At 41.7% G+C, this 25,459-nt stretch overlaps 1 protein-coding gene and 1 pseudogene across 1 annotated transcript; one reads left to right on the top strand and one right to left on the bottom strand.

The window, feature by feature from the left end:
* Positions 1-8,018: 8,018 nt before the first annotated feature.
* Cpox (coproporphyrinogen oxidase) lies at positions 8,019-19,835 on the top strand. The gene is made up of 7 exons (XM_057765943.1): positions 8,019-8,684; positions 10,311-10,454; positions 10,693-10,803; positions 11,785-11,926; positions 12,669-12,887; positions 17,720-17,824; positions 18,432-19,835. Exons 1-7 carry the CDS (start codon positions 8,162-8,164, stop codon positions 18,517-18,519), a joined length of 1,332 nt encoding a protein of 443 aa, XP_057621926.1. The 5' UTR covers positions 8,019-8,161; the 3' UTR covers positions 18,520-19,835.
* On the bottom strand, positions 16,905-17,698 carry LOC130872128 (10 kDa heat shock protein, mitochondrial-like; annotated as a pseudogene).
* Positions 19,836-25,459: the final 5,624 nt, after the last annotated feature.

Genomic DNA, 25,459 nt, shown 5'->3' with positions numbered 1-25,459 from the left:
CAAACAAACAAACAAAAAAAAAAACAATGACAATAGCTTGTCTTGATTTGCAAGCCTCTGGCCAATAACACATAGGGAAATGACCCAGATGTAGCCCTAGAGCTTTCATTTAAGATACTATGACTTCCGGGAGGACACTATCTAACTGTGCAGGATACCTCCAGGCAAACTTTAAAAAAAAAAAAAAAAGTGTGTTTGAGTCTGGCAAATCTCAAATCTATAAGCTCATCCATTATTCTATTTGAGTCTTCAACTGATTGGCTTAGGTTTACACATATATTGAAAGGCTGAATGTCCACTGATACAAATTTCAGTTTCCTGTGAAACTACCCTTGTATGAACATACAGACAAATGCTTGACAAAACATCTAGGAAATGTGGCCCAATGTAAATAATACATAAAATTATCATCATTAAGAACTTATAGAAGTGGTTAGTGAGATTGTTCAGCAGGGAACGCCTGATGACTTGAATTCAGTCCTTTGATCCCACGTTGTAGAAGGAGAGCACTGATTCCTACAGATTGTCATGTCACCTCCATAGGGTGCTGTGGTTCACAAGCACACACACACACATACACACACACACATGCAGACTAAATAAAATGTAATAAAAATTGTTAAAAAAAAACCTTGCAGAAGTCAAACTTATTAATATACACTAAGAACCTGCTAGTGCTGGGCGAAAATGATCCAGAGAAAGTGAAGTGGGTTTGAGAGAAAAACAAACAACAACAAACCCCCAGCAGCACGAAAGGCTCTGCTGGAATATTTCAAAAGGCTGTACTATTTTAAGTACATATTTAAATCCAGAATAGAGACAAGTGTGACAGTTTAACAAAGCCCAGGAAAGCCTCCTGCTCCAGGCCATAGTATACACAATAAGAACAAGAAAGTGAGCATGGCTCAAGCAATTCTCAAAAGGCCCAAAGAAGTAAAACATCCCGCTTCTCAGAGTCATTTGTGTTTTAAATTACTAAGTAATTAATACTTCAGATATTTTTATATATATTTTACTATGACTTAGATTTTATGTGTTGACAAAAGTATTAATGATTCCAGAAGGACCCTACATTTTCCACTTATTATTAAAATTGGCATACTGGCTTTAGCTTGAGGGTCACTTGTATAGTCCTGCAGCAGCATGCAAAGTGAGGTCTGCAGGTGAAGCCTGATCAATGGCTGATCAACGGCTCCAACGGAGTTCCTGCTTCAGCATTGGGAAAGCCCATAGCTTCTCTCTTTCCTGAAGCTCCTGTCTCGTGGCAGCCAAAGACTTTTTAGATACCAGCACTTTCTCCTATTTGGCACTTGTCTTCTATTGATCAGACAGTGGCACTTAAAAAAATCCCACTGATTCTCTCTTCTCTATGCCATCATCCCCACTTCTTAAGAGACACTTTATCAGAGGCCCCAAGGCTGCTGGTCTCCTTTGTCCCTTAATATGCTTCCTTGCTCTTGTTTCTGACTTTGAACCCCTTGCTCTAAGCAGGTTTCTGTGTGAGCCTTCTTCAGCACTGTAGGTTGCTCACCTCTCCTCAGCCTCAGCCCCTTGGAGGTCCACCTCTCCATTAATACAGCAACCCACCTGCGGCAAAAAGTCGTTCAAATGTGATTTTCCCTCTCTGCTTTCATCCAAGGCTCTTCATATCTAAGAAGCAGCTTCCAAGGATGAGGTCAAAAACATTACTCTAGGTAGAGGCAGATTTTTGCCATCTAAATTTAAGGTGATGGCAGTATGGTTTAAGATAAAACTTCTTAAATATATATTTTCCAAGAGCAATCCCTCCCACCAGCTGAATAGAATGTCTGGGGATATGGGCAGGAGCGGAGTGAGTACCTTTTCTTGAGTAAGGACCTTTTGCTGTGAGTGCCATGAAGACATGAAGAAAGTGAAGGATGGTGCACATAAGCAAGGCTGAATTTCTTTCTCTTTGTTCTATGATGAGGGCTCTTTACCAGGTACCAAGATTCACCATTCCTTGATTGCTTAAAACAAGACACACACACACACACACACATATATATGCTAGTGCTTTGTCCCCAAAGTCTTCCTTCCCAAACGACCCAGCCTACCCATTGGCCCCTGACATGAGAATGGTTAGGAAGAGCATTGATACTGAAGGGGTCAGATGGTCACATATCCCTAAGCCCTAGCAAATGTAACACTCTCAGTGTAATTGGATGTTTCTCTCCTGTCTCTGGTTTCCAAAAACCACTCAGAGGCTTAATGTTACTTATAAATGCTCAGTCAAAAGCTCAGACTTATTACTAACTAGATCTTACATTTTAAGTTAACCCATAGTTCTTAGTTACTCTCACTACATGGTGGCACCTTTATTAGCAAGGCACATTCATCTCCTGCACCCTCTGTGCCTCACTGGTAATTCCTGATTCTGTCTTTCTCCCTTTCTGATAACCCCTAGTTTGGATCCCTTGCCTATGCTTCCTGCATGGCTACTGGCCAATCAGCATTTTATTAAACCAATTTGAATGACAAATCTTTACAGTATACAAGAGAATTATTCCATAGCATTTCCTCCTTTTTGTCTAATTAAAAAGGAAGGTTTTAACTTTAACATAGCAGGATTATATAAAACAAAAGACAATTATCAAGTGAGAATTACATTTACAATATGTAGTCTATTTGTATTTGGCAAAATTAGAAAATGGGCTATTATCTATGTTATCTTTGTGATCCCAAAGTTTTGTACCAAGTTTGTCTTTTATCACATCTAAAGAAATATATCTCTGCATGACCTTGAAAACCTAACTAACATGACTGTAAGTTTGCTATTATAGATGACTGTTAATCTATATCTCTTAATTATGCATTAGATTTTTAAATAAATGGCATAATACAATGCTCCCCACAAGAGTAGAAACATACTTGCCAGGCAGCGGTGGTGCACGCCTTTAATCCCAGCACTAAGGAGGCAGAGGCAGGTGGATCTCTATGAGTTCGAGGCCAGCCTGGTCTACAAGAGCTAGTTCCAGGACAGGCATCAAAGCTACAGAGAAACTTTGTCTTGAAAAAACAAAAACAAACAAACAGAGTAGAAACACACATACAAGATAACAATATAATCTTTAAATTTGTATCAATAAACCAAAATACAAACCAATGTAAAATACTTAAGATTAGTAGTTGCTTTTTAAATTTAAAATTAGATTCAATATTCTACCCTTTTATCCTATCATTTCTATATCCTACTCCCCTTTTTTCTTTAGAAAGGGATTTTTGAATTTAACTCTTCATTTTAACTTTTTCTTTCTTTTCTCCTTTTTCCCCCTATGACTCAAAACAATTTGTAACTAACCCCCCGCAAACAAAGGCAAACATCCATAATTCATTTTTGGGAATGTGGGTGTAGTTTTCTAAGCTACTTCCTATTGATTGGGGGTGCTGGTAATCTTTGGGGGACCCTGAGAAAATTTAGGATTATAATCAAGTCCTGGATGGAGTATTCTGTGAGGCTGGACCATCTCAGCCAGAAGTCAGCACAGCAGACTGTTCTGGAAGTAGACCTCAGAGGAAACTGCAGCAGAGGAGCTCTGAAACATTGGATCATCTGAGCCATCCATCCTCACCAGAGATTTTTCAGAGGGTCTTCCTTGATCAAGCCTGATTTTTCTTAGCCCAGAATGAATCTATAGCCTGTAATTTCCTGTGGAAATAGAAGCAGAATCTCTTTCCCAGAGTAATATATCTTGTGACTGAAATGTTGAAGTCAAGATATTTTTTAAATATGTAGGTTGATTTAATCTAGTAGTTTTCATAATCAAATGTATCTTAGCAGTTTTCATTTGTTTTTGAGTAGCCAAAAAATTTAAAGACAACACAATAACATACAGTATCAAGACTCTCCATGTATTTTCCATCTTTACATGACTTATATTTTTAATGTGCTATTTCTTTTTAAGGACTTTATTTTAAAACTATATTTTTTTTAATCTGATGCTGTATATATTCTTTTTATTCTCTCTCCCAAGCCTATGCATATTTTTAATATGGCATTTAGAGGCTCCCTTTTCTCATCTTAATCTGTCTTTACTGCATATCTCTATCTTTTTCTGACCACGCGAGTATTTAAATTGCTAAGTTGCATGATCAAAGCTGTGACTTCGATGTCTGCCTCTGACCTATTCCTTGGTTCTAAGTGTCTAGCTTCATGGTGAAAGTACAGGCTGGAGTCATGTTTACCACCCCAGCTCTGGGAAGGTTCAGAGTCCACGCTGCCACCAAGTAGCATCGCATTCACTCCTCACAAATCCCCATTTTGGTAGCAGGGCTTCTTAAAAAGGCCATCTGTTCTTGTGGCTAGCAGTGAGACAGGAAGCTGTGTCTAAAAGGAGCTACTTCTCCACTCACCACCAGCAAAGAGAGCCCGCCTGAGTGAATGCAGCTACCCAGAAGTCAGGCTTGACCCCTGTTTTGTGTGTCTAGAATCCTTTTTTAAGCTTTGTCAGGTTTTATGTTGAAATTTTGGCCCCTCGTTGGAATGCCAAATTTAATGAATGTTTCTTTCTCCTGCCAGTTTCCAAATAATCACTCAGAGGCTTAATATTACTTATGAATGCTAGGCCAATTGTTCAGAATTATTGCTAACTAGATCTTACATTTCAAGTTAACCCATATTCCTTATTTATGTTCTGCTGTGTGGCAGCACCTTTATTAGCATGGCAAGTTTATCTCTTGTTGGTCATCCTGCCTATACTTCCTGCCTGGCTACCGGCCAATCATCATTTTATTAAGCCAATTTGAGTGACAAATCTTTACAGTGTACAAGCAGATTATTGAACAGCATTTCAGTAACTTGACTAACTAAAGAGAAATAACAATATTGCTAGGTGAATGTATTAGATACTTGCCTCCTGCCCTTTGCTGTTCATAAACCGCTGCTCTGTGCTTGCTAGCTTGTCTGTTAAAAAAAAAAAAAAAAAAACCTTGAGGCATAGTGAGTTTTTCAGAATCAACTTCAATACTTTCTCTGTCTTTTAAAAATTATTGTATGTCAGAAGACAACTTACAGGGGTTGGCTCTATTTTTGCTATGTGGGTTCCTGGCATCAAACTCAAGTCGCCAGCCTTTCCCAGCATATGCTTTATCCTACCCTTTTATGTGAATATCCATGCTATTGTCTTTCCAGCTCAATTAATTTTTTTTCTAGAGAAGACAAGGTACAGTTTCACCATCTCCTTTCCCAAGCCTCAGACATTAATTCTTGTTGGAAATTACCATGTCTGTACATCATCCTTTCCCAAGGTGGGCATCTGAACCAAGACAGACAGTGTCTCTATCTGTAAGACTTAAGGAACAAGTTCATTCTTTAAATCATTTGCTTCTAGACCACATGATGTCTAGAAGTAGGCAGTATGGCCTAGAGTGTGTGCTGAAAGACGCCCTCAGAGTGCAGGCTCTGTTGAACAGCCTGCTCTCCAAGGTGTTGGGACATTCTCAGCCACAGGATCATTGTGATTACATTGTGTCCAGATTACTGTAGGAAAAAAACTTAGAGAGAAGCTGAAAACAAAAGATCGAGGAGAGGGGGCAGGCACTGTGAGTCTGTCTCTCTTATGTGAACTTTTTTTTTTTTTGGACTATTTGCCTGCTTTTTCTACCTCTCTCTGTGGACATCCCATTAAAATTACTTTAAAATAAGAGCAAGTCAACCACACTAAGTTGCACTGTATAATATATAGGGTTGTTGTAGCCCAGGCTGGGCTCAACTTACAGTAACCCTGCTTCAGCGTCACTTGTGTTGGAATGTCAGACATGTGCGTGCCTGATCTAGATACTGATTTAAGGCAGCTCTTCAGTATTCTCTTAAGACGAAAAAATCCACAAGAAGATGAAAAAATTCAAAATGTAAATCCTAGGACATTTTGAATACTAAAATACTAAAATGTCAAAAGCTTTCCTTCCTTGTTAATTTCACTCCCCCTCACAACCCCACCAGAATTCCTAAGTTGTTTGAAAGCATGCCAAGGCCATGTTTAGCAATACTTGTTACTAATTAGCTTGTGTTTCTGTATCTGTCTAAAAGCAATGGAACTTTGATAAGACACATCTCATGGTTGCTTATCACAGAAAATTGGTAAACATGACATAATTTAGGGAAGGTACTTGGGGATTGTGTATGTGCATGTGTGTGGTATGTGTATGTATGCATATGTGTATGCATGTGTATATGTTTATGTTCTTGTATGTGCGTGTGTGTGAGTGTGTGTGTATGTGTGTTTCTAGAAGACAGGTGAGCTACTAGAGGAATGAGGGGGTTTCCTCAAACTCTCTCTAAACAGGGTAAGCTAATATACTAATAAAATAGTGATTTTTGACCGAGGAAAGCTCAAACTCATCAGGATTCTGAGAAGCATGTGGAGTTTGAAGACTAACAACCGAATGTCTGAATCTAGTGTTTGCATGAGGCTAATCAGAATCTCCTGGCTGGTGGGGTCCTCTGGAAAATAAACACACAGTACTGCAGAGCACCCAGTTCAGATCCAGGTGAATACCCCACTGCATAGCTTTTGTTTACAACTGAGTTCGTCCCCACCAGCTTTCTGATGCATGAACTTGCTTATAGAAGGGATATTTATTTCTATATCATGCACCAACCAGTAGGACTTGGGGGTAATTTGAGCTCCAGGAAGATGATTTTTTTTTTTTTTAAGATAGGGTCTCACTATGTACACCAGGCTGGCTTCAAATTCAGAGATCCATTTGCCTCTCTACCTCGATTGCTGGAATGACAGGTGAGTGCCACTGTGCTCAGCTAGGAAGATGTTTTTTTTCTCAGACCAGTCAGATTATTTAAGAATTCCATTAAGCACTGCACATTAAAATTGAATGTGAGGACTTTGATGGAAGCCAGAGGAGGGGAGGAAAGAGACAGAAAAACTAAAGATGAAGAAGGCTGGAAACCAGTGCACAATTTGTTCAGGACCACTTATTTTGCTCATTTTGTTTATTTTTTAAATTAGCTTAGTATTAGCAAACTGGGAGCATAAATGGAGGGGTCTCTTACAGAGAAAATATTTAGAGAGAGTGCTTTTCATTAATGGGGTTCATTTATCACCAGCAGGCCCAGCTAGACACCACAGGCCTTCACAGGCAAACAAGAGATAATTCTTATCTTTGTTTCTCTTCCAAGTTGGTCTCCAGACAGGGCACCTTACAGCTAAAAGTTAAGGGTTTTTCTTCTCTGAAAGTTTCATCACTTCTCTCTGATGTCATTTGCCCGCCACCCTCTTAACTACCAGGCCCGAGGAAGCGTGTGGTCCCAGGCTGTTTGCATGGGAAGCCCTGGAGTGAACAGACTAGTTTGAACCACGCCTATTGAGCTTCTGTCACTGCTCTGGCCAGGAAGGAAAGCTTGTGGGAAAACAACCAGTGGTCTAGAATAGTAGAAATTAAAAGCATGTCGGATAGCAAAAGGGCAAATGAGCCCTTCTGAGGTAATAAAATATGTGGACATTTGTGTCTAGGCACCATATGGCTTTGAACGAGCTGCTGCCTGTTCCATCTGCGAGCTTCTGCCCTTATATTTTCAAAGTTTAGGACTTTGGGGAGAATAGAGATTTGGGAGAGTGAACTTGGAGTGTGAATGTTTTTCCTAGGATTTACTCAGGAGCCCACCACATACTTAAAGTTTTCCCAGAGAGCTTGGGGTAAGCGCACTGGGGCAAAGAAGCATACCCCAGACTCATAGCCAGGACTAGCCTGCAATCCCTGTTTGACATTTTCAGACAGGAGTGTCTCTGTGTCCTATTTCTGCTCATTTGTCCTCAGTTTTCCGGCCCTACTTCTGGGTGAGCTAGCAGGGTAATCGAAGGTGGACGTGACTACACGGCCTCTCTTATCAGTGCTCGCACCTCCACAGACCTCCGTAGACTTCGAGTGGGACCCAACTCGGTAGGAGGGGTGGAGTCTTATCTTCCACTCTGGGAGCGTTCAGGCGGGTGCCGGTGGCGATAGGACCGGACTACACTTCCCAGCATCCCCCGCTCCCGCCTGCCTCCAGCCGCCTGCAGCCAGCGGCCCACACCCGTTGTGTCTCTTCCCTGGTCCCGGTTCCAATTCCGGCGAGTCTCGGTCGGCCTCAGGACCCCGGGCACTCCGGCGGGTCTCCAGGACCGGCGCTGTCCAGTCCCGGCGGGACATGGCCTTGCGACTGGCCCGGCTGGGAGCGGGCTCCGGCTGGCACGCTCTGCGGAGCGACTATGGCCAGCTGCGCGCTTGGTCCCCGCGCGGCGCGTCCGCCCGCGTCCGCCAGCTGCCTGGCACCGCCGGTACCCAGTCCCTCCGCGGGCTGGGCCACAGCCCCTCGGCTGGAGGCGGGTCCTGGTTGGGGACCGGGCTGGCCGCGGCGCTGGCGGGGTTGGCAGGACTGGCAGCCGCCGCCTTCGGGCACGTGCAGCGGGCGGAGATGGTGCCCAAGAGCTCGGGGGCGCGAAGCCCCTCGCCTGGACGGCGGGAGGAGGACGGTGACGAAATGGCCCGCCGCTGCAGCGCTTTCATGAGCTCGCCGGTGACCGACCTGCGTGAGCTGCGCAAGAGACCCGAGGACATGAAGACCAAGATGGAGCTGATGATCATGGATATCCAGGCCCAGGTGTGTCGGGCTTTGGCCCAAGTAGACGGAGTCGCTGACTTCTCTGTGGACCGATGGGAGAGGAAGGAAGGTGAGCAGGGCCCTCCTGTCACCTGCTGTGGGATGGAGTGGGCGCTAGTTGCAGCTTAGAATTGGAATAGGCTAAAATAGGCATTACCCACGGGATTGATCTATTAGAAGGGATACCCTCAAAAAGACAGACATTGAGAGAGCTGCTCTCTGCTTGCAGATGTGGACCTAGAAGTGCCAACAATTTAGAACAGGCCGTTTCAAAATACTACCAATTCATAATTACATTTTCTATAGGTTTATTAAAGAACATTTGCCGGTATCACACTTGAGCTTGCAGTCCAAACTTCAAAGTTTATTACTGGACAGATAGATTTTTTCCCCCTCCTACATTTCGTCTTCTGGTTAGGGTGCATTTGTCCCTTGTCCTCTAGAGGCAGAAGGAACACTCATCCTTCATCCTGAGTGTCTACTGGATACCCTGTGTCAAGAATCTCCCTACCTCTTTTTGGGAGTTGCAGAAGAAATATTCAATTAGTGTTTCTGGAGCTCTTACTGAATTGCATGTCATATTTCTTGAAGGAAACCATTTCCTTAGAATCCCCAGATAACGACCCAGTCCTGTCGAGTCATGTACTGGTGACCATGTTGTTCCCTATATATTCTCCCCTGCTCTCCCCTCCTATCCTGAATTTAAACTTGAGGATTGCTGACCTTCTCCAAGCTGGAAATATAACAGCATATCTTCAATGCATTTTGACCTGTGATATTGTCACATCGATGTTAAATGAAATTCTATCTCATTTTCATAGTTTTCCATCTTGTTATGTTTTCAAGTAAAGGCCACAACTCAACCTCATATACTATATAGCTAGCTTTGGATGTTACTGTTTTCTTCCCATTTTTCACAATTTATGAATATATGTAGAGTCCTTAGAATTTTAGAAACATGGTCAACACTTGAAAAAAACTATCACCCACATCTCCCAACAGTGAGATCTCAGATATGTTGTCCTGCTTCTCTTGAGTTTTTCCTCATTTGGAACACCTTAGGGTTGTTCTGGATCATTCTTTGACAAATGCACACTCTTGCTGGCTCTTAGGAGTAAAGCAGCCCAAACATCAATTCTTGAGAAGCAATGGCTTTTTGGTGACCCTATTGTCTTAAAGAAAAAAAATCCTATTAAACACATATACCTAAATAGTAATATATGTTTTACTCAATCTAAGATTCCGAATTCCTTAAGAGTTTGAATAGCCACATTTAAAAATTATATTTAAAGGTAATAGTAGGTTGAGGAAAAAAAAAACACAAAGCAATATGGAGTTCTTGTGTTCAATGAAAGTAGAATACTGTTCAAGTGTAGCACTCCTGCTTGTCACATTAGCGTTCAGTTTTGGAGCGAATGGATTCCTTTTAGTGATGTTTGAAGAGAGAGAGTACTTTGGTGAAAGCACAGAGGAAAACAGCCATTTGATGGTTTGTGTCTGGGTCCAATGTTTGCACTGTATGTACAGTTTACGACAGAACATTAAGCTAATCATCTAATGTTCTGTGCATTAAAATATATGCTATCGATGGTTTTGGAGCTACAGGGGGAACCAACCCTCATGCTGCCACATTCTTGGGAGAGTTGTATGCCATTTGATGGTCCCCTGTTCTCTGGTTTTCTGTTTCTGTGGACAGGGGGTGGTGGCATCACATGTGTGCTTCAGGATGGCCGTGTGTTTGAAAAGGCTGGGGTCAGCATTTCTGTCGTTCATGGGAATCTCTCGGAGGAAGCAGCAAACCAGATGCGAAGCAGAGGAATGTCTCTGACGAGGAAGGATGGTAAGTTGGGTGACTCTTCCTGCCAGCACGTTTCCCAGCAGGTTTACCTAAAAGTAGCACTTTTTCTGGAACAGTCGTTAGATGCTTATGCCCGGGGTGTTCACAGGCTTTAACCGTGAAAATCTTATCTTAAGGAACACATTCAAAGCGACTTATAAGAATGTATTCAGAGATCATAGGGGGTAATATGTGTCAAACCACTCAATTTAATGCATCTCACTGTTATTTTACTCTCTAGGCAAACTGCCATTTACTGCTATGGGTGTAAGCTCTGTGATTCACCCCAAGAATCCCTATGCACCCACTATGCATTTCAACTACAGATACTTTGAAGTAGAAGAATCTGATGGTAAGCCTCTCAAGGGTTGTGCGGAATGTCATTCGGTAAAAGTCTGTATTTTAAAGAAAGTGAAAGGTACCCTATCAAAAAGGGAGAAAGGACAAAAGTACTTGAGAACTTGCCAGTGGGGCACACACACAAGTATATGTGCACTATATACAGTGCATGAGGACCTATGTTGGCATCCCTCCCCCCGCCACTCATGTAAAAAGCCAGGAGCTGGGGAGTATAGACAGGAGGGTATTTGGAGCCAGTGAGTATAGCTGATTGGTAAGTTCCTGGTTCAGTGAGAGACCATGCCTCAAAACAAATAAGATGGTAAAGTGATTAAGGGAGCCATCTGTTGTCAACTTCTGGGCTCTATACAAATGCACATGCCTGCATGTGCACCCATGTGCAAACCGCACACATGCAAACATACACTCGCACGCACACACACAAAAAGTTGGTAACTGGTGTTGACAGCTTACCGAGTGAGTATGTGTAACAGTTGTGCTTATTTGGCAGATTGTTCCCTTAGTGTGTGCTTTCTCCCTTTTTGGGGTAAGTGGAACATGTCCTTGGGGTGACTCCTAATGGTGGGATCATCAGAATCTCCTGCATTGTTTGTATTAACCTTCCATGTTTTAGGTAGAAACTGCTTTTCCTTTTAGTGATCTAGCTGAGCTATTTGAGCTGTGTGATCCTAATGCTAAGGCAACATCAAGATGCACAGCCCAGACCAGATGTATGGGCTGTTATCACTCACTGTTCCCTCCATTTCCCTGCCAGCTTCTCCTCCCTCCCTCATCTCCTGTTTCCTTTTTTTTCTGTTTTTTACATCTGGCCAGCCTCAGCTTTACCGGCTGCAGAACCAAATTCAGTTAAATGTTCCTTGACTGCGACCTATTTCATATTAAGGAATTAAGTCGCTAAATTAAGCCTGCTAGTACAAGCCCTGGTGTGCTTGAGTCTCCGGGCAACACTGATTCAGCTCCCTTGCTTTGGTAGGTGGTACCCACTGGTGGTTTGGGGGTGGATGTGACCTCACGCCAACATACTTGAACCAAGAGGATGCTGTCCATTTTCACCGCACTCTAAAGGAAGCTTGTGATAAGCACGGGCCAGATATCTACCCCAAATTTAAAAAATGGTAAGCTGTTGAGACCTTTGTTTGAATAGATGTGCCTGTGGGGCCTTATTTATATAAAGATCTTCCAAAGAACTCTTTCCAGGTTAAGGACTATTCTACATGTTCAGCGTTAGTAAGTGGTGTCTCAGGAGACTTGTTCTATTAGACAGGAGAAAAGCATCCAGAGTAGGCTGCTGGCACTTGTGCTGGCTCAGAAGGGTAAGCTTTAACATGCATGAAGACGCTCTGTGACCATTTCCTCCCGCCAGCTTTGCCACAGTGGTGCAGGCCTTAGAGTCACCCCTTTAAATACTGACCTCAAGTTGTTGATGGCACTGTGCTTTTGGTGAATGGAGAGTCGAATCATAAGAGCTCAGGCTTGCACCCCAACCGCTGTCAGTGTTAGGAGACCCTCATCCCCTGCCGCCTATAAAAGCAGCAGTGCTCCAGGGGTGGTACCACTTGTTTTAGGAAGTATGGTAGCCATGCTGTACTCTTGTTTTATTCGCTGCAGTTCTTAGTGCTCCTTATCCTTTAGATTGACTTATTTTGAATTGCCTGGTTGCTCCACAGTTAAGAGTATGTTCTATATGGGTAGTAGCTGCAGAAAATCTGGCCAAACTTCTGGTTTCGTAGTTGTGTAGAAAGTAAAGACATTGCTGGTGTGAGTCAAGGAGAGTGCGTTGAACCTGAAGGCTCGCATCTGTTTCCGTGTGTCTCTCATCTTACCTCTTGGTCCATGATTTAATCTGCCACGGTCTAGGTGTGATGACTACTTCTATATAGTGCATCGTGGAGAGCGGAGGGGCATCGGAGGCATCTTTTTCGATGATCTCAACGTTCCATCCAAGGAGGAAGCATTCCGCCTAGTTAAGTCGTGTGCTGAGGCTGTGGTTCCTTCCTATGTCCCCATTGTGAAAAAGCACTGTGACGACTCATTCACCCCCCAGGATAAGCTGTGGCAGCAGCTGAGGAGAGGACGGTGAGTGACCGAAGAATGAACATGAGCATCTCTTTGCGCAACTTACAGAAGTGGGGGCGGCTCTAATAATAGGGACTATTGTATTGCTTTGGTCAAATACTTTCTAATCTACACTGTTAATTGTTATTAAGTCGATAAATATTAAAAATGAATTTAATAGCATTGTATAATCAATATCACAAAGCTTACTTAATTCATATATATACATATATGTTTGTGGTAGGTACTTCACATATTCCATGAGGTAAGTACTTGTGGCATTTAATTCTCTTCGTTTCCTAACGGCGGTTTCTATTCCTTCACTAAGATGAAGACATCATTTAAGGTTTTTTTCTGCTTATAAATTTGTAGGTATCTTAAGGGGGAGGAGGCCCTTAGTCCTGCCTCAGTGAGAGGGATGAAGGGGGGGGCAGGAGGGGAGGGGAGGCATAACTGGAGTTGGTATGCAAAAAAATTAATTAATTAATTAAAAATTCATCTTAAATATTTATGAAAGTGATTTTAGTACAAATAATTTATATATAATGATAACCTTAGCCAGGAGGTGGTGGCGTATGCCTTTAATTCCAGCACTTGGGAGACAGAGGCAGGTGGATCTCTATGAGTTCGCAGCTATCCTGGTCTACAAGAGTTAGTTCCAGAACAGCTAGGACTGTTACACAGAGAAACCTTGTTTTGAAAACAAACAAACAAAGATAACCTTTACTATTTTGGCCCTCTTACTAAGCATAGCCCCTGTATGAGGTACTTTGTGTCTGGTTTTCCAGGAAACCTGTGGTATACATAGCGTAATCGTTTTACTGATTATAAGGCGTCCTTACTATATTAATTCCTTTGCCCAAGATTATACAGCAGGTCTGATAACATCCCAGATGTGAAACTGGGTTGTCCTGGATGTGCTTTCACCCGTGCTTATCCCCAGCCTCTGACTCTGGGTTGAACATGGTGAGCTCATAGCCAGTGAGATAGGCTGTTCAGTCAAGCGTTCTCACGAACCAGTTCTCATCCCTGCTCTGTGGCTCCCTGTTTCTTTTGACCGTCTTAATTGTGCACGCACCACGAGTCACAGTCGTAGGATGAAATCTTTTAATTCGTGTTAATTCTCTCAGGCATTTGAAACTTCGAGCCCTAAGGAGGTAAAGCTGTACCTTGAAGAGGCCTTGAAGAAGTCAACTTAAATATCCCAAGTTTAACGATACATGTTTGTATTTTGCTTTCTGAGTTTGTTTTACTTAAATAATTGTGTGCCCTGTTTGGTCCCCATGTAACAACTTGCAGTGAGAATTGATTCAGTTTTCTTTTAGAAATGTTAGAGCAATGCGTGTTTGACATCCCCTCTCCCCAACACACAGACACAATTTATCGACCATCCCCTTCCCATTCTGTCTGTCTTGCCCCCCCTCTCCGGAGCCTGGGTAGACATGGGCCTGACTACAGAGTAGGCAGGCATGGCATAGACATACTGACAAGTGGCTCTTCGTTCAGAAGAGAAGGGGTTACCAATTAAAACTCTGCTTCAGTATTGGGCATATTCAGTATGCAAAGTATGAAAGTTTTATGAATCCTCCTTAGGTGAAGTTTTTCCCACTTCTTAGACAAAATGACCATTATTTTTCTCCATCCCCTGATGGCAGGTTATTCTGTGCGTTCTGCTCTGTGTATCATTGCCTATCCGCTGTCTTTTGAGTTAACAAATGTATGAAGTACTAGATTAATTCCTCATGGCTCAGTAAGTCACTAATTGTCAAATAAAAGCTCTCTGTCACTCTTATCTCTGGGTTGGAAGATAGACGTGGACTCTGGGGCTTAAGATAACCCCAGCATCATTGTAAGGACACCCCTAGGTCAGCGACACCTAGTGGCTTCAGTTCTTACCCTGTATCCTTTACAGCTCTTTCCCCTACGACCCCTAAAAAGGTTGTCCCTTTCAGGGGCCATTCAGATTCTCCTTTGACTTTATTTACACTCTTTTATTGTGTATCTCATCTAGTTGGTTGTCTCCGTTACTGCTGTTCTCTTCTTAGACCTTGAATGTTAGTCTCCTAATCATCTTTCCATAAGAAAATAGGAACTAAAATTTGAACTAATTTTTTCCTTTCTTATTTTTGGGAAAGGGAGGGCATCAGGATAGAATTGTGGCATTTCTCTACAGTCTGTGAGTTATCAGAACGGCGGCGATTAGATGCACAGAAAGCACTGGAAAGGTCAGGTTCAAGTGAAAGCTGCGAGAGTCAAGGCAGAGGTTGAGCAAGGAGGCATTGACTCAAAAAAGGAACAGAGGCATGCTACACTGTGCATGTTGAGAATTCCTGTATAAGAGTCCTTGAGATATGAGATGAGATACGTCTTCAGTGCTACCCTGTGCACCTTGAGAATTCCTGTATAACAGTCCTTGGACAGGAGATATGTCTTCAGAGTTACACCATGTATGTTGAGTATTTCTGTATAACAGCCCTTGAGATAGGTCGTCAAACGTGTTATAGAAAGGTGATGTCAAGGGAAGAAGGTTGCTGAGAGGAGAAATCCTTTCCAACAGATTCAGGAATGAGTTTATTTTAATTGCTTAATCGTTTGAGACAGGCAGAGAATGAATAAAAATAGCCATCCGTGCATGAAATCCAGAGAGTGACAAAGAAGATGGAGACAGAAAGGGATCCATCGACACAACTGCTTACATTGTTACGGGTCTTCTAACAAACTTCCACACCAAGCTTGTCTGTCTTTCCAAAAGGATCCTGGAGATGTTCTTTGTGTGGTTGTTTTGTTGCCTTGCTTTGTTTTTGCTGTTGATGGACTTATAGATAGCAACCTGTGCACCAAATAAGAATGAGGGAAGTTTCCATCGCTGTGGTTCCTAGTGAATCAGGAAGTGACTGGAAGGGAAATGGAGAAATTCATGCTTATGGGTCATTCTGAATTCTTCTTTTAAAAATAATTTATTTACTTTTATTTTCTGCATTGGTATTTTGCCTGCATGTATGTCTGCATGAGGGTGTCAGCTCTTGGAGTTAGATGCAGCTGTGAGCTGCCATGTGGGTGCTGGGAATTGAACCCGAATCCACTGGAAAAGCAGTCAGGCCTCTTAACCTCTGAGCCAGCTATTTCTCCAGCTCTCATTCTGAATTCTTTAGGACAGTAGAAATTACACTTTTAAATTTGAAGAGGCTTTTGAATACTGTGATGTTTAAGACAGAAACAGATATTTAGGTTAGGTGGATTTCAAATCTGTTTTCGTAACAGTGAGTAAAATATTTAGACAATATATTGAACCTAACTTTAGTAGGTACCAAAGATATTTTCATAAAGAGAAACAAAAAAGAGGGTAAAACTAAGCACTGAACCACAAAGCAGTAGCTTTTATAGTGATGGCCATGGCCGAAAACAGAGGAGGAAGGAGTGGTCCCATCTCTGGGGATGCTGAGACAGAGCAGGATCTGGGCTGGTAGTTGCTGTTAACAGATGGCTCCTTGCTCAGCAGTCTGTGGTCCTTAGTAGTGAATGTTCAGCACAGTGAGGTGAAACAGCCTCTCTGAAATGCCTTGGGCTGCAGTGAGGACCCTGTTTCTTTCCTAATTGTTGTGCATGCCTCTTCCCAATTGTGTCTGAACTGTTTATTCACAGTGAGAGCATATTCTTCTTGATCTGTAATTGCTTTGTGTTGGGCACAATCTGTATCTATTGTTCAGCGGGTAGAATACCCTTTTATTTATGCTTCCTAGGGGAGATTGCCTCTGGGCTGTGAGCTGCTTCTGTCTGCTGACTCCTAGTTGATAGGGTCCAGGAGAAAAGCTCCCTCTCAGTGTTCCCTTGGGACTTCTGGAAGGCTTATTGTTTTGTTTTCATTTACATTATTTTATTTGGAAGTGTTTATAACAGTACAGTAAAACTGAACTTCAGAGACGATGGATGTCATTAGCTTAGGCATCATCAGTTTATTATAAAAGGGAGGCATGAAATTATTTGCATGATGAATAGAGCATCAGTAGAGGTTCATGTGACACCATTTCAATAGTGATTTCAGTCTATATACTTTCCAAGAATGTCACAATCTCTAAGAAATAATCCTTGTTGTCTGGAACTACCTTAGTGTCATAGCCACACGTGGGGCAACATCTGTCAGGGTCCAGTCTGGGTAGGGTAGGGGTGCTTGGATTAGATGTTCCAGGCTGGGGTGTGTGGATTAGAAATATTAGACAAGAGGAACAGAAATACAAAAGAAATAGACATAGGATAGTACTAGGAGAGTAATCCAGTGAATACTGAATGCACCCATGTTTATTTCTTATGATCTTTAATACTCCAATCCACAAAAGGCAAAGAAAGCAAAAGATCTTTTTATCATACAAGGAACAAAGCAATTACCACCTTAATACCCCAAACACCAAGTAACCAGACCCTAGGTCAAGGTATCCTGCTAGTAGCCCTGCCTTGAATTAAATGTCAGTAACCTTGAAGGAGCAAGACGAGGCCTGAGCTCTCTGACCTTCAGTTAAGGTGGGTGGACCACTCCTCCGTATCCAGGGAGAAGGGCTTTGTCTCCAACTTCCACACTGACTGGTTGAGCCTCTCAGCCTTTCCTTTCGTGCCTGATCCCACAGCCGCTACTGTTGCTTGCAGCACTTGTCCTTGAGACTTTTGTGGGAGCAGTTTACAGTTTTGGTGGTACTCGTTTCAACGAGAGGAAGAAACTTTGTGAAAGCTTGTTCAGCCATGAGTTGTGCTGCCGCAGCTCCAACCCTACACTCTGGCTGCAAGGACAGTCCTGTGGGCCGGCTGTGGACACATGGAAAAAACCAAAACACGCTTATTGTTATTTGATGTTTTTATGACAGGTACGTAGAGTTTAATCTGGTGTATGATCGGGGCACCAAGTTTGGCCTCTTTACTCCGGGATCCAGAATCGAAAGCATCTTGATGTCTTTACCTCTAACGGCCCGGTAAGGAGACAATTCATCATAGTAATCACTCCTCCCGTCCCTGTATCCTACAGAATCTGCACATTAACCCCAACAGTGTCTTCCTACAGCTTCATTTGTTCTTGTTTTGCTGATATTATAAGGAGATCACGGGTGGATAAGGCACATCATATTGGATTTTGTAAGAAGTGACAGGACAGATGTCAGCTCTGTGTGTGAGGACCTGGAGAGAGCACAGGCGGCGGGAAGTGGTGCTTGAGGGTTTGGGGTTGGTGTTGCTCATAGTATTGTTTCTAGAAAGATACACGTGTAAACATTAAGCTAATATCTACCTATGTATTATCCAAGGATGTATATTTATGAAATTCTAGCTTATAATCACAGTGTGTTTTGACTTTAGGATCTTAATATTAACCCAGATATACCTAAGAATTATTAAGGAATTTAGTTTCTTAAGTAGAATTTTTTTTTCCTTTTCTCTCTATTTTTTTAACAAGTGGGTTCAAGGCAGGGTAGGAAGAGGGAAGTGGAGGTACAATGCATTCTTTTTACTCTTTATTCTTCATTAGTTATATATGTCATTTATTATTTTGATTACATTTTGTTGATTTGTTTTGGATGTGTGTAGGTGGGAGTACATGCATTTGCCCCCAGAGAATTCCAAGGAAGCTGAAATTCTGGAAGTACTGCGCCATCCGAAGGACTGGGTACATTGATGCAGCAGACTGTTGTTCTGGGGCCTGGTGGACACGCGTGTGGTCTTCTTGCACTGTTGCCGCTGTGTGGCAGGCAATCCTCTGTGCCTTGCTGTCCCATGTTCCAGCCTTCTCCACTCTGGGCACTACCTCTGTGGCATGGCTTTGGATCTCTCCCAGGGCTGTGGGGTGAGGTGGCAATGATGAATGGTGACGTAAAAACGCCAGATTCACTGGATGTAAAACCCGTTTGTACTTTCAGAATCATGTTCTATGACCAGTTAATTTATGTTGGGTCTCCAGGTCCTAAGATAAGGGAATGTAAGTACTATCATATGGACCAGGAAACTCTTCGTTTTGTTTGTTGCTTGAAGTTTTAGTTTTTGCCACCGGAATTTGTCAGGGGATACATTTTATCTTCGTTAGTTCAGTCAGATTGGCCTTCTTGGTAATTTTTGAATGCAATTTGAAGCCTGGTACTCAGGAGCAAAGGCTGGTAGATCTCTGTGAGTTCAAGGCCAGTATGGTCTACAGAGTAAGTTCCAGGACAGCTAGGGCTACACACAGATAAACCCTTCCTTGAAAATCCAAAAAGTAACTTGAAGGGACGTGTTTTCCTTTGTCATTTTAGAATTTTCTTTGATGTAATTTTCACGTGTCTTTCTCTATAGACCAGAATGCTTTAGAAATACTCATTTTTTATAAAGATAGTTATTTAGGAGCACTTGAAATTTTCTTAATCAGTTCCTGCTTTATAATTCAATGATGACCTATAGTTTACAACTGTAAATACCATTGTTATTTAAGTAAGGAACATCTAAATGATGAGGTTATTTTGTGGGATCATAATTTGTTGACATTGGAATTCTATGTATTTTTGGGCAAAAGCTTATATCCCTGGATTCTGATACTTAGAGTTTTATATTTTAGACATTTAGATATAGGAGTTTAGACTAAGAATGAATAAGAAACATTTTCCTTCTTTAATTAAAATGAATGGAGCTAGTCTAACATATGGGCATTTTATATTTCTTAAAAATGAACCAATTGAAGTTGTCCTACTTTTCAAATGAGAGATTTCTCAACTTTTATCTTTTTTCTTAAAAGTCATAGCAGATTTCTTAATGCATGATTTATCTGTCTAATAATAGTATAACTGAACCATCCGATCTGTAACGTATTGAATTTGTAAGGTGCGGTGTCGCATGCGTGTTTCAGTATTACCCTGGAATGTGTTGGATGTATGTGATTGCACTTGATGCTTTTAGGGTGAGAAAATCTACAAATTCTTCCATATGTCTTAAAGAGATTCAAATAATAAATTTTATTTTGAAATAAGACAAGTAAGGTTTTATATTTTTTTATTTCATTGGAATGACTTAGGAATACAAATATTTCTCAGTGCTAAAGCTATGGTTCCTTATTACTAGGTGTCTTATGCAAGAGAAATTTAAGTTTTGTATTTCATTTTATAAGCAATTTGGTAAGAACAGACAAAATTAAAACCAACTGAAATAGCAAATTAGCAGGTAAATGAATAAATAATTTGTGACTTATGCAAACCTTAAAATACATTGTGCAGCAGAAAAGGGATGCCATCTGAAAGTGCAAGAGAGGATGAGGGTCAGGAGCACCACACCAACAGAAAGTGCAGGAGAGGATGAGGGTCAGGAGTACCACACCAACAGAAAGTGCAAGAGAGGATGAGGGTCAGGAGCACCACACCAACAGAAAGTGCAAGAGAGGATGAGGGTCAGGAGCACCACACCAACAGAAAGATGCCAGACACAAAAAGAACGTGCTGTCAGATATCACCTGTGAGTGCTGGACCAGGAAGACTTTATGCAGAGAAGAGGTTGGTGGCTGCCACAGGCTACAGGTGGGAGCTGATGGTGCTGGCTGTGCTATGGCTGAGGTGACGATGATTATTAGACTATACATTTATCAAAATCCATTAAACACAGCATTACTGCAACATAGAATCTTCTTGTGTCTGTGGGTAATATTCTAGTGTAGATTATTTAAAAGAAAAACATAAGAACAGATATTTAAATATACCTGTCTGGTTACCTTTTAAGAGCTAAAAATGTCAAGCTGAGCATATGGCTCAATAGTAGAGCCTGTCTAGCATCATAAAGCTCTAGGTTTTATTTCCAGAACTGAGGGAAGAAGGAATCACACAGATCTGTGGCTAATGTAGTTGTATTTAAGGCTTGTAGGTAGGTGGTAGACACAAGACAAAGATGAAATTTTAAAATCCTGTGCATCTGTTTTGAATTCTTCAGTAGCCACCATGGAGCCATGTCTGGAAAACCAGTAACAATTGCAAACTTGAAGATCATTCTATTTTTCTTCAAAGAATTGCTCCTTCAAAATCATATTGATATTATTCTGTGCTTACCAGATGAAGGTACACACCCATGTGGTAGAAACACTTAGCTACTGTTGTCTCACACAGGCATGTTGTTGGTCATAAGGGTGTATCAGGAGAGATGTAAATACACAGGGACACGTGTCTAACTACCCTTCCACCACTGTACAGTGTTTGCTTAGAGTAGTCTGATTTCTGTTACTGTGCTGAAATACCAAAGGCTGGGTATTTCACAAAGAAAGCTTTAGATTATTGTTTTGGATACTGAAGAATTGAGGATCAGGCAGCCCCATTAGTTTGACCTCTCATGAGGGTCACAACATGGCAGGGAAGAGGGAAGGGAAGTGGTCATCTACAGTAGAGGCCAAGCATGTGCAGTGGAAATCCTTTACGATAGCAAACTCTCATGAGAACTAACTTCTGAGGAATCAGCATTTATCCCTTCCCAGGGCAGTGTGCCCAGTGACCTAACTCCTAAGTACCTCCCACTAGGTGAGATCGCTTCAAATTTCCACCACCTTGAAATCCCTGCAGAGAGGACCAAGTACATTGTGTGAATCTTCGGGAGCCAAGCAACAGTGGTCAGCTGTTGTCGTGCCCAGATCAGCCAGAGAATGTTCTGTAGGATGCATCTTTTCATGTGTCTGTTGTTAGATGAACAAGACACAACTCACCTGAAAGTTTGAAATGCAATCTATGAGCTTGGCTAGGATGGCTCAAAGTTCCCTTCCGATTAGACAGTGGGTCCTGATGCCTGCGGGGGGGGGGGGGGGGCTCAGAACACGTATGCCATGGGACAAGATGAAAGCAGCAGACTGGTTTTCTGATTTAACCTCTGAAATTATGAATTGTCCCTTGTTCCACATTCTCCTGATTACAATGAGTCCACATTCAGGGGGAAGTGAATTAGTTCCCAATAGCCTGCTTGCCTCCCATCATTCTGGGTCCTTCGGAGTTCTTTACCTAGATCCCACTGACACCTCCATACTGAATATTTAAAGCAAGTCCTATAGAAAATCAAATTAACCTGATGGTGAAATCAGTTCATTGTTTGGCTGCTGCTTCACGTTTGCCTCTTCTGTTTGTTTTATACACTTGACCTTCAGAATGTTTTCTGAGCATCTTCACTTATACGACCTCAAGACCTTCTGGAAATTGCTGTTGTTGCTTGGACTCTCTCATGCACTTGTCCATCATCCCTATGTCTTGTTCAGATCTTTAAGAATCCTCCCCTGGAAAACAGTCTCATCTGCTCATTCAACACATTTCTTATTTTTGTTATTACTGTCGTCACTGTTGTCATCCAATATAAATTTCATTAAAAATGAAGTGTGTAAGATGGGGGCCTATTTGCATTATGAGTTATGAGTGCCCTGTTAATTCTTTGTTTCCTGTGTTTTCATGGAACATTATGACATCAAACTTAACATTGTATGATGAATCCTAATCTGTGAAAGCAGATTTCCAAGGGTCCATCTAGAAAAGCCCATTTAGAAATTGTGTTCCTGCAACAAATATTGGCTATGTATTTGAAAGTCCATACTCTAAAATTTAGTTCCTCCCAAAGAAATATACCTGTTAGGTGCTAATTTAATAAACCGTAATTAGAACCTTCGAATTAGTGAGGCTTAGGTGTTAACAAATGCTTGACTAATTTCCCGTGTTCCCTGAATCCCAGTCACAATAGAGAACCTCACAGACCAGTTTCTACCAGTGGTGTTAAGCCATGCCCACACTGAGGTATGCAGAACAAGGTAATCAAACTGCATTCTATCTTCCAAGCGGAGTTCCTGGTTCAAGCCTGGAAATCAAACTCATTCAACTGGTATTTCAAAGTGTCTTTCACCTTCAGTCTCTTGTCTTTTTCACACTTCAGAAACATGTTTTAACTTGAAGCTTGGCATGATTTAACCTGCCATATTCTCAACAAGGTTCCCACAAAGCTGGCGGTAGGATGACAGTTGACACATTGTCCTGTCTTGGGTAACTTGCTTATAAAATGGTTGATGAGGTCTCCAACTAAAGTTCACTTTAGTAGTAAGTTAACACATTTATAAATTAGTCTTCATGACTATTTTTCCATGTTCTGGAAAAATTGCTGTTGACTAAGACCACTTCCATTGTTCAATTGGGTAAGGCAGGTAGCCCGTTCCATGATCTGTTCCATCTGGGACAACCTCCTAACCACAAGTACAATGTGTGTGAATGCAACCCAACTTACCGAAGTCTTGAAGTTTAGTTGTAGCTTAACTTTGAAAAGCAATAGGTTCAACAAATGTCCTTTGAACTATTTTAATTATAGTATCTTCCACAATACAACTTAGCAGCTTGTGCTCCAGACAGTTTTTATTCTGTATAGTGCAGTCCCTCTTTTACCCTATCAACGTGAAGGAGTATTTAAAAATAACACAGTTCAGTGTTGGAGAGATGACTCAGCCATTAAGAACACTAGCTGCTCTTCCAGAGGACCCGAATTCAATCCCCAGCACCCACATGGCAGCTCACAACTGTCTGTACCTCCAATTCCAGGTGATCTGACACTCTCACCCAGGCATATATGCAGGGAAAACAACCGTGCACATAAAATAAATAAACACAAGAAACACTGAACAAGGACCTGCTTTCCCTTACTTTAGTAAGGAATGGGACATATGCCACCTCCCTCGTTAACAGCCAAAGGCAGTTTTCGCAGCTGACCCTGTGATTCACAGAATCTTGGTGCACAATACAGAGGTTGCTGTGGTATGTCATTAAATGTGAGGTTTGTTAAACAGCAATGGATAGCTGGAACGTGTTAGGTGCCATTTACAAAATCGATGAGCTTAAAATGCATGCAAGCTACCCTTGCTAGGATTTAGAGACGGGAATGTCCAGCTCACGAGGGAAATTCAATCTAGAAGTGGAAATATAGCTTATATAACAATGGTAATTGAAGAAGTGGAAGCGAATGAACTGCCCAAGAGCAGTATAATAAGAAAGGAAGGGCAGAGAAGCAGGGCAGAGAAATGATCAAGGGAGGAGTTCTCAGGGGAGGACGTCAAGAAACAGCTTGTCTGAATGGAATAGGGAAGAGAGCAATTGAAAGGCCGCGTGCAGTGTGACTGCAGCAGGGTGAGACCTTATGGCTGCTGTGTGTGAAGGAAGAGAAGGCAGATTGGAGCATATGTTCACTGTCGACATGTTTGCTCAGCTTGGAATTAAATTCATCTGTTATTAACAGCTGTAGTCTGTCCAATAACAAGGTTTTCTCGGTACTAAAATCTAGGTCACAGTGGTTTTCATTGACATGTGCGGTGTCTGCAGGTTCTTATTGTGCATAAACATGACATTCTTGAAAGAACCAATAGGTGGAGCAGCTTTGCTCAAGAAATCTAATTCTTGCTTTTGGAGCGGGAGATAGAGAGGAGGAAAAATTGAAAATTGAGAAAGAAGGAGGAAGAGGGAGAGGAGGAGGGGGACAGAGAGATGAAGAATGTTCAGGAGAAGGAAGCAGAATAAATCAAGATGTGAGAGCCTTTGAAACCTGTGCTTCTTAAACTGTGCTTCTTTAGAAAGACGTTCTGAAGGAGCTGTTAGCAGCTCCACACTGTCTTCCTGCTGTCCCTGTCTTCTCACGCGGCTCCACCACGTTCCCTGTCTCTCACAATTGTCAGGAACCGCTGCACCTGCCATGGACTACAGCTGGAAGAATGTTTCATGGCCAAAACGGGATTCTTGTCAGAATTCCCATAGGTCTTTTCCTGGAGCTGACTTCATGAGAAAATGTGTGCGTGCTTCTGAGAATGAACAAGGATAGTTTGACTTCTGAATAATAAACGATCTGGCAGAAATGCTGAAAGTCATTCACTCAAATAGGGATTTCCAGGGTATAGTTTCTGTACATCCACACGGTGTATTTGAAACTTCAGTAAGAATAAAAAAAAATTGCTGATAACACTTCGAACTTTCTACTTTTGTGTGCAATTATTTCTCCTAATATTTCACACTAATTATTGACAGTTTAGAGGGCACTCATAGCTACTATCTAAAAGTTCAGAGAAATAAGGTAGAAAATAAAAATATAATATAACATAGTACAACATAATATAATATGGACATGTAAGCCAAACTAAACTAGGGAACTTTAAAACTATAAATTTAGAACATATAATATAAGACAGAGCTCTAGGTAACACGTGTTACAGCATTTCAGTAGAAATATCACATCATCTGCTAAAATAATTCAATTGAACTGTTCAGAAAAAGCAAAAGGTAATGCATAGCAGAGACACACTTAGGTCACAGTGCTTTGGGAAGTAATACATGGTAACTATCCCAAGCAGGTACAAAAGTTTAAAAAAATGAACTAAGTAAAATAGCCACATCCGAAGAACATAAAGGAAAAACATGAGTAGCACTTAAATGCGACATATAGAAGTATGAAAGCCAAAGAACTACATGACGTAACTTCACTCTCATGGGAAAAAATGCACAAACAATGAAATAGATACAGGAAGAAGCTAAACTGAAACACACGTGTAGCAAGTAATGTATTTTACTAATGTGGCAAAATAAACATCAGAAAGTGGCTTGTACTTCTGTGTTGCAAGA

This window comes from Chionomys nivalis, chromosome 3, assembly GCF_950005125.1.
Source record: "Chionomys nivalis chromosome 3, mChiNiv1.1, whole genome shotgun sequence".
NCBI lineage: Eukaryota > Metazoa > Chordata > Mammalia > Rodentia > Cricetidae > Chionomys > Chionomys nivalis.
The sequence above is the reverse complement of the archived record's forward strand: the minus strand, read 5'-3'. Positions and strand labels throughout refer to the sequence as shown.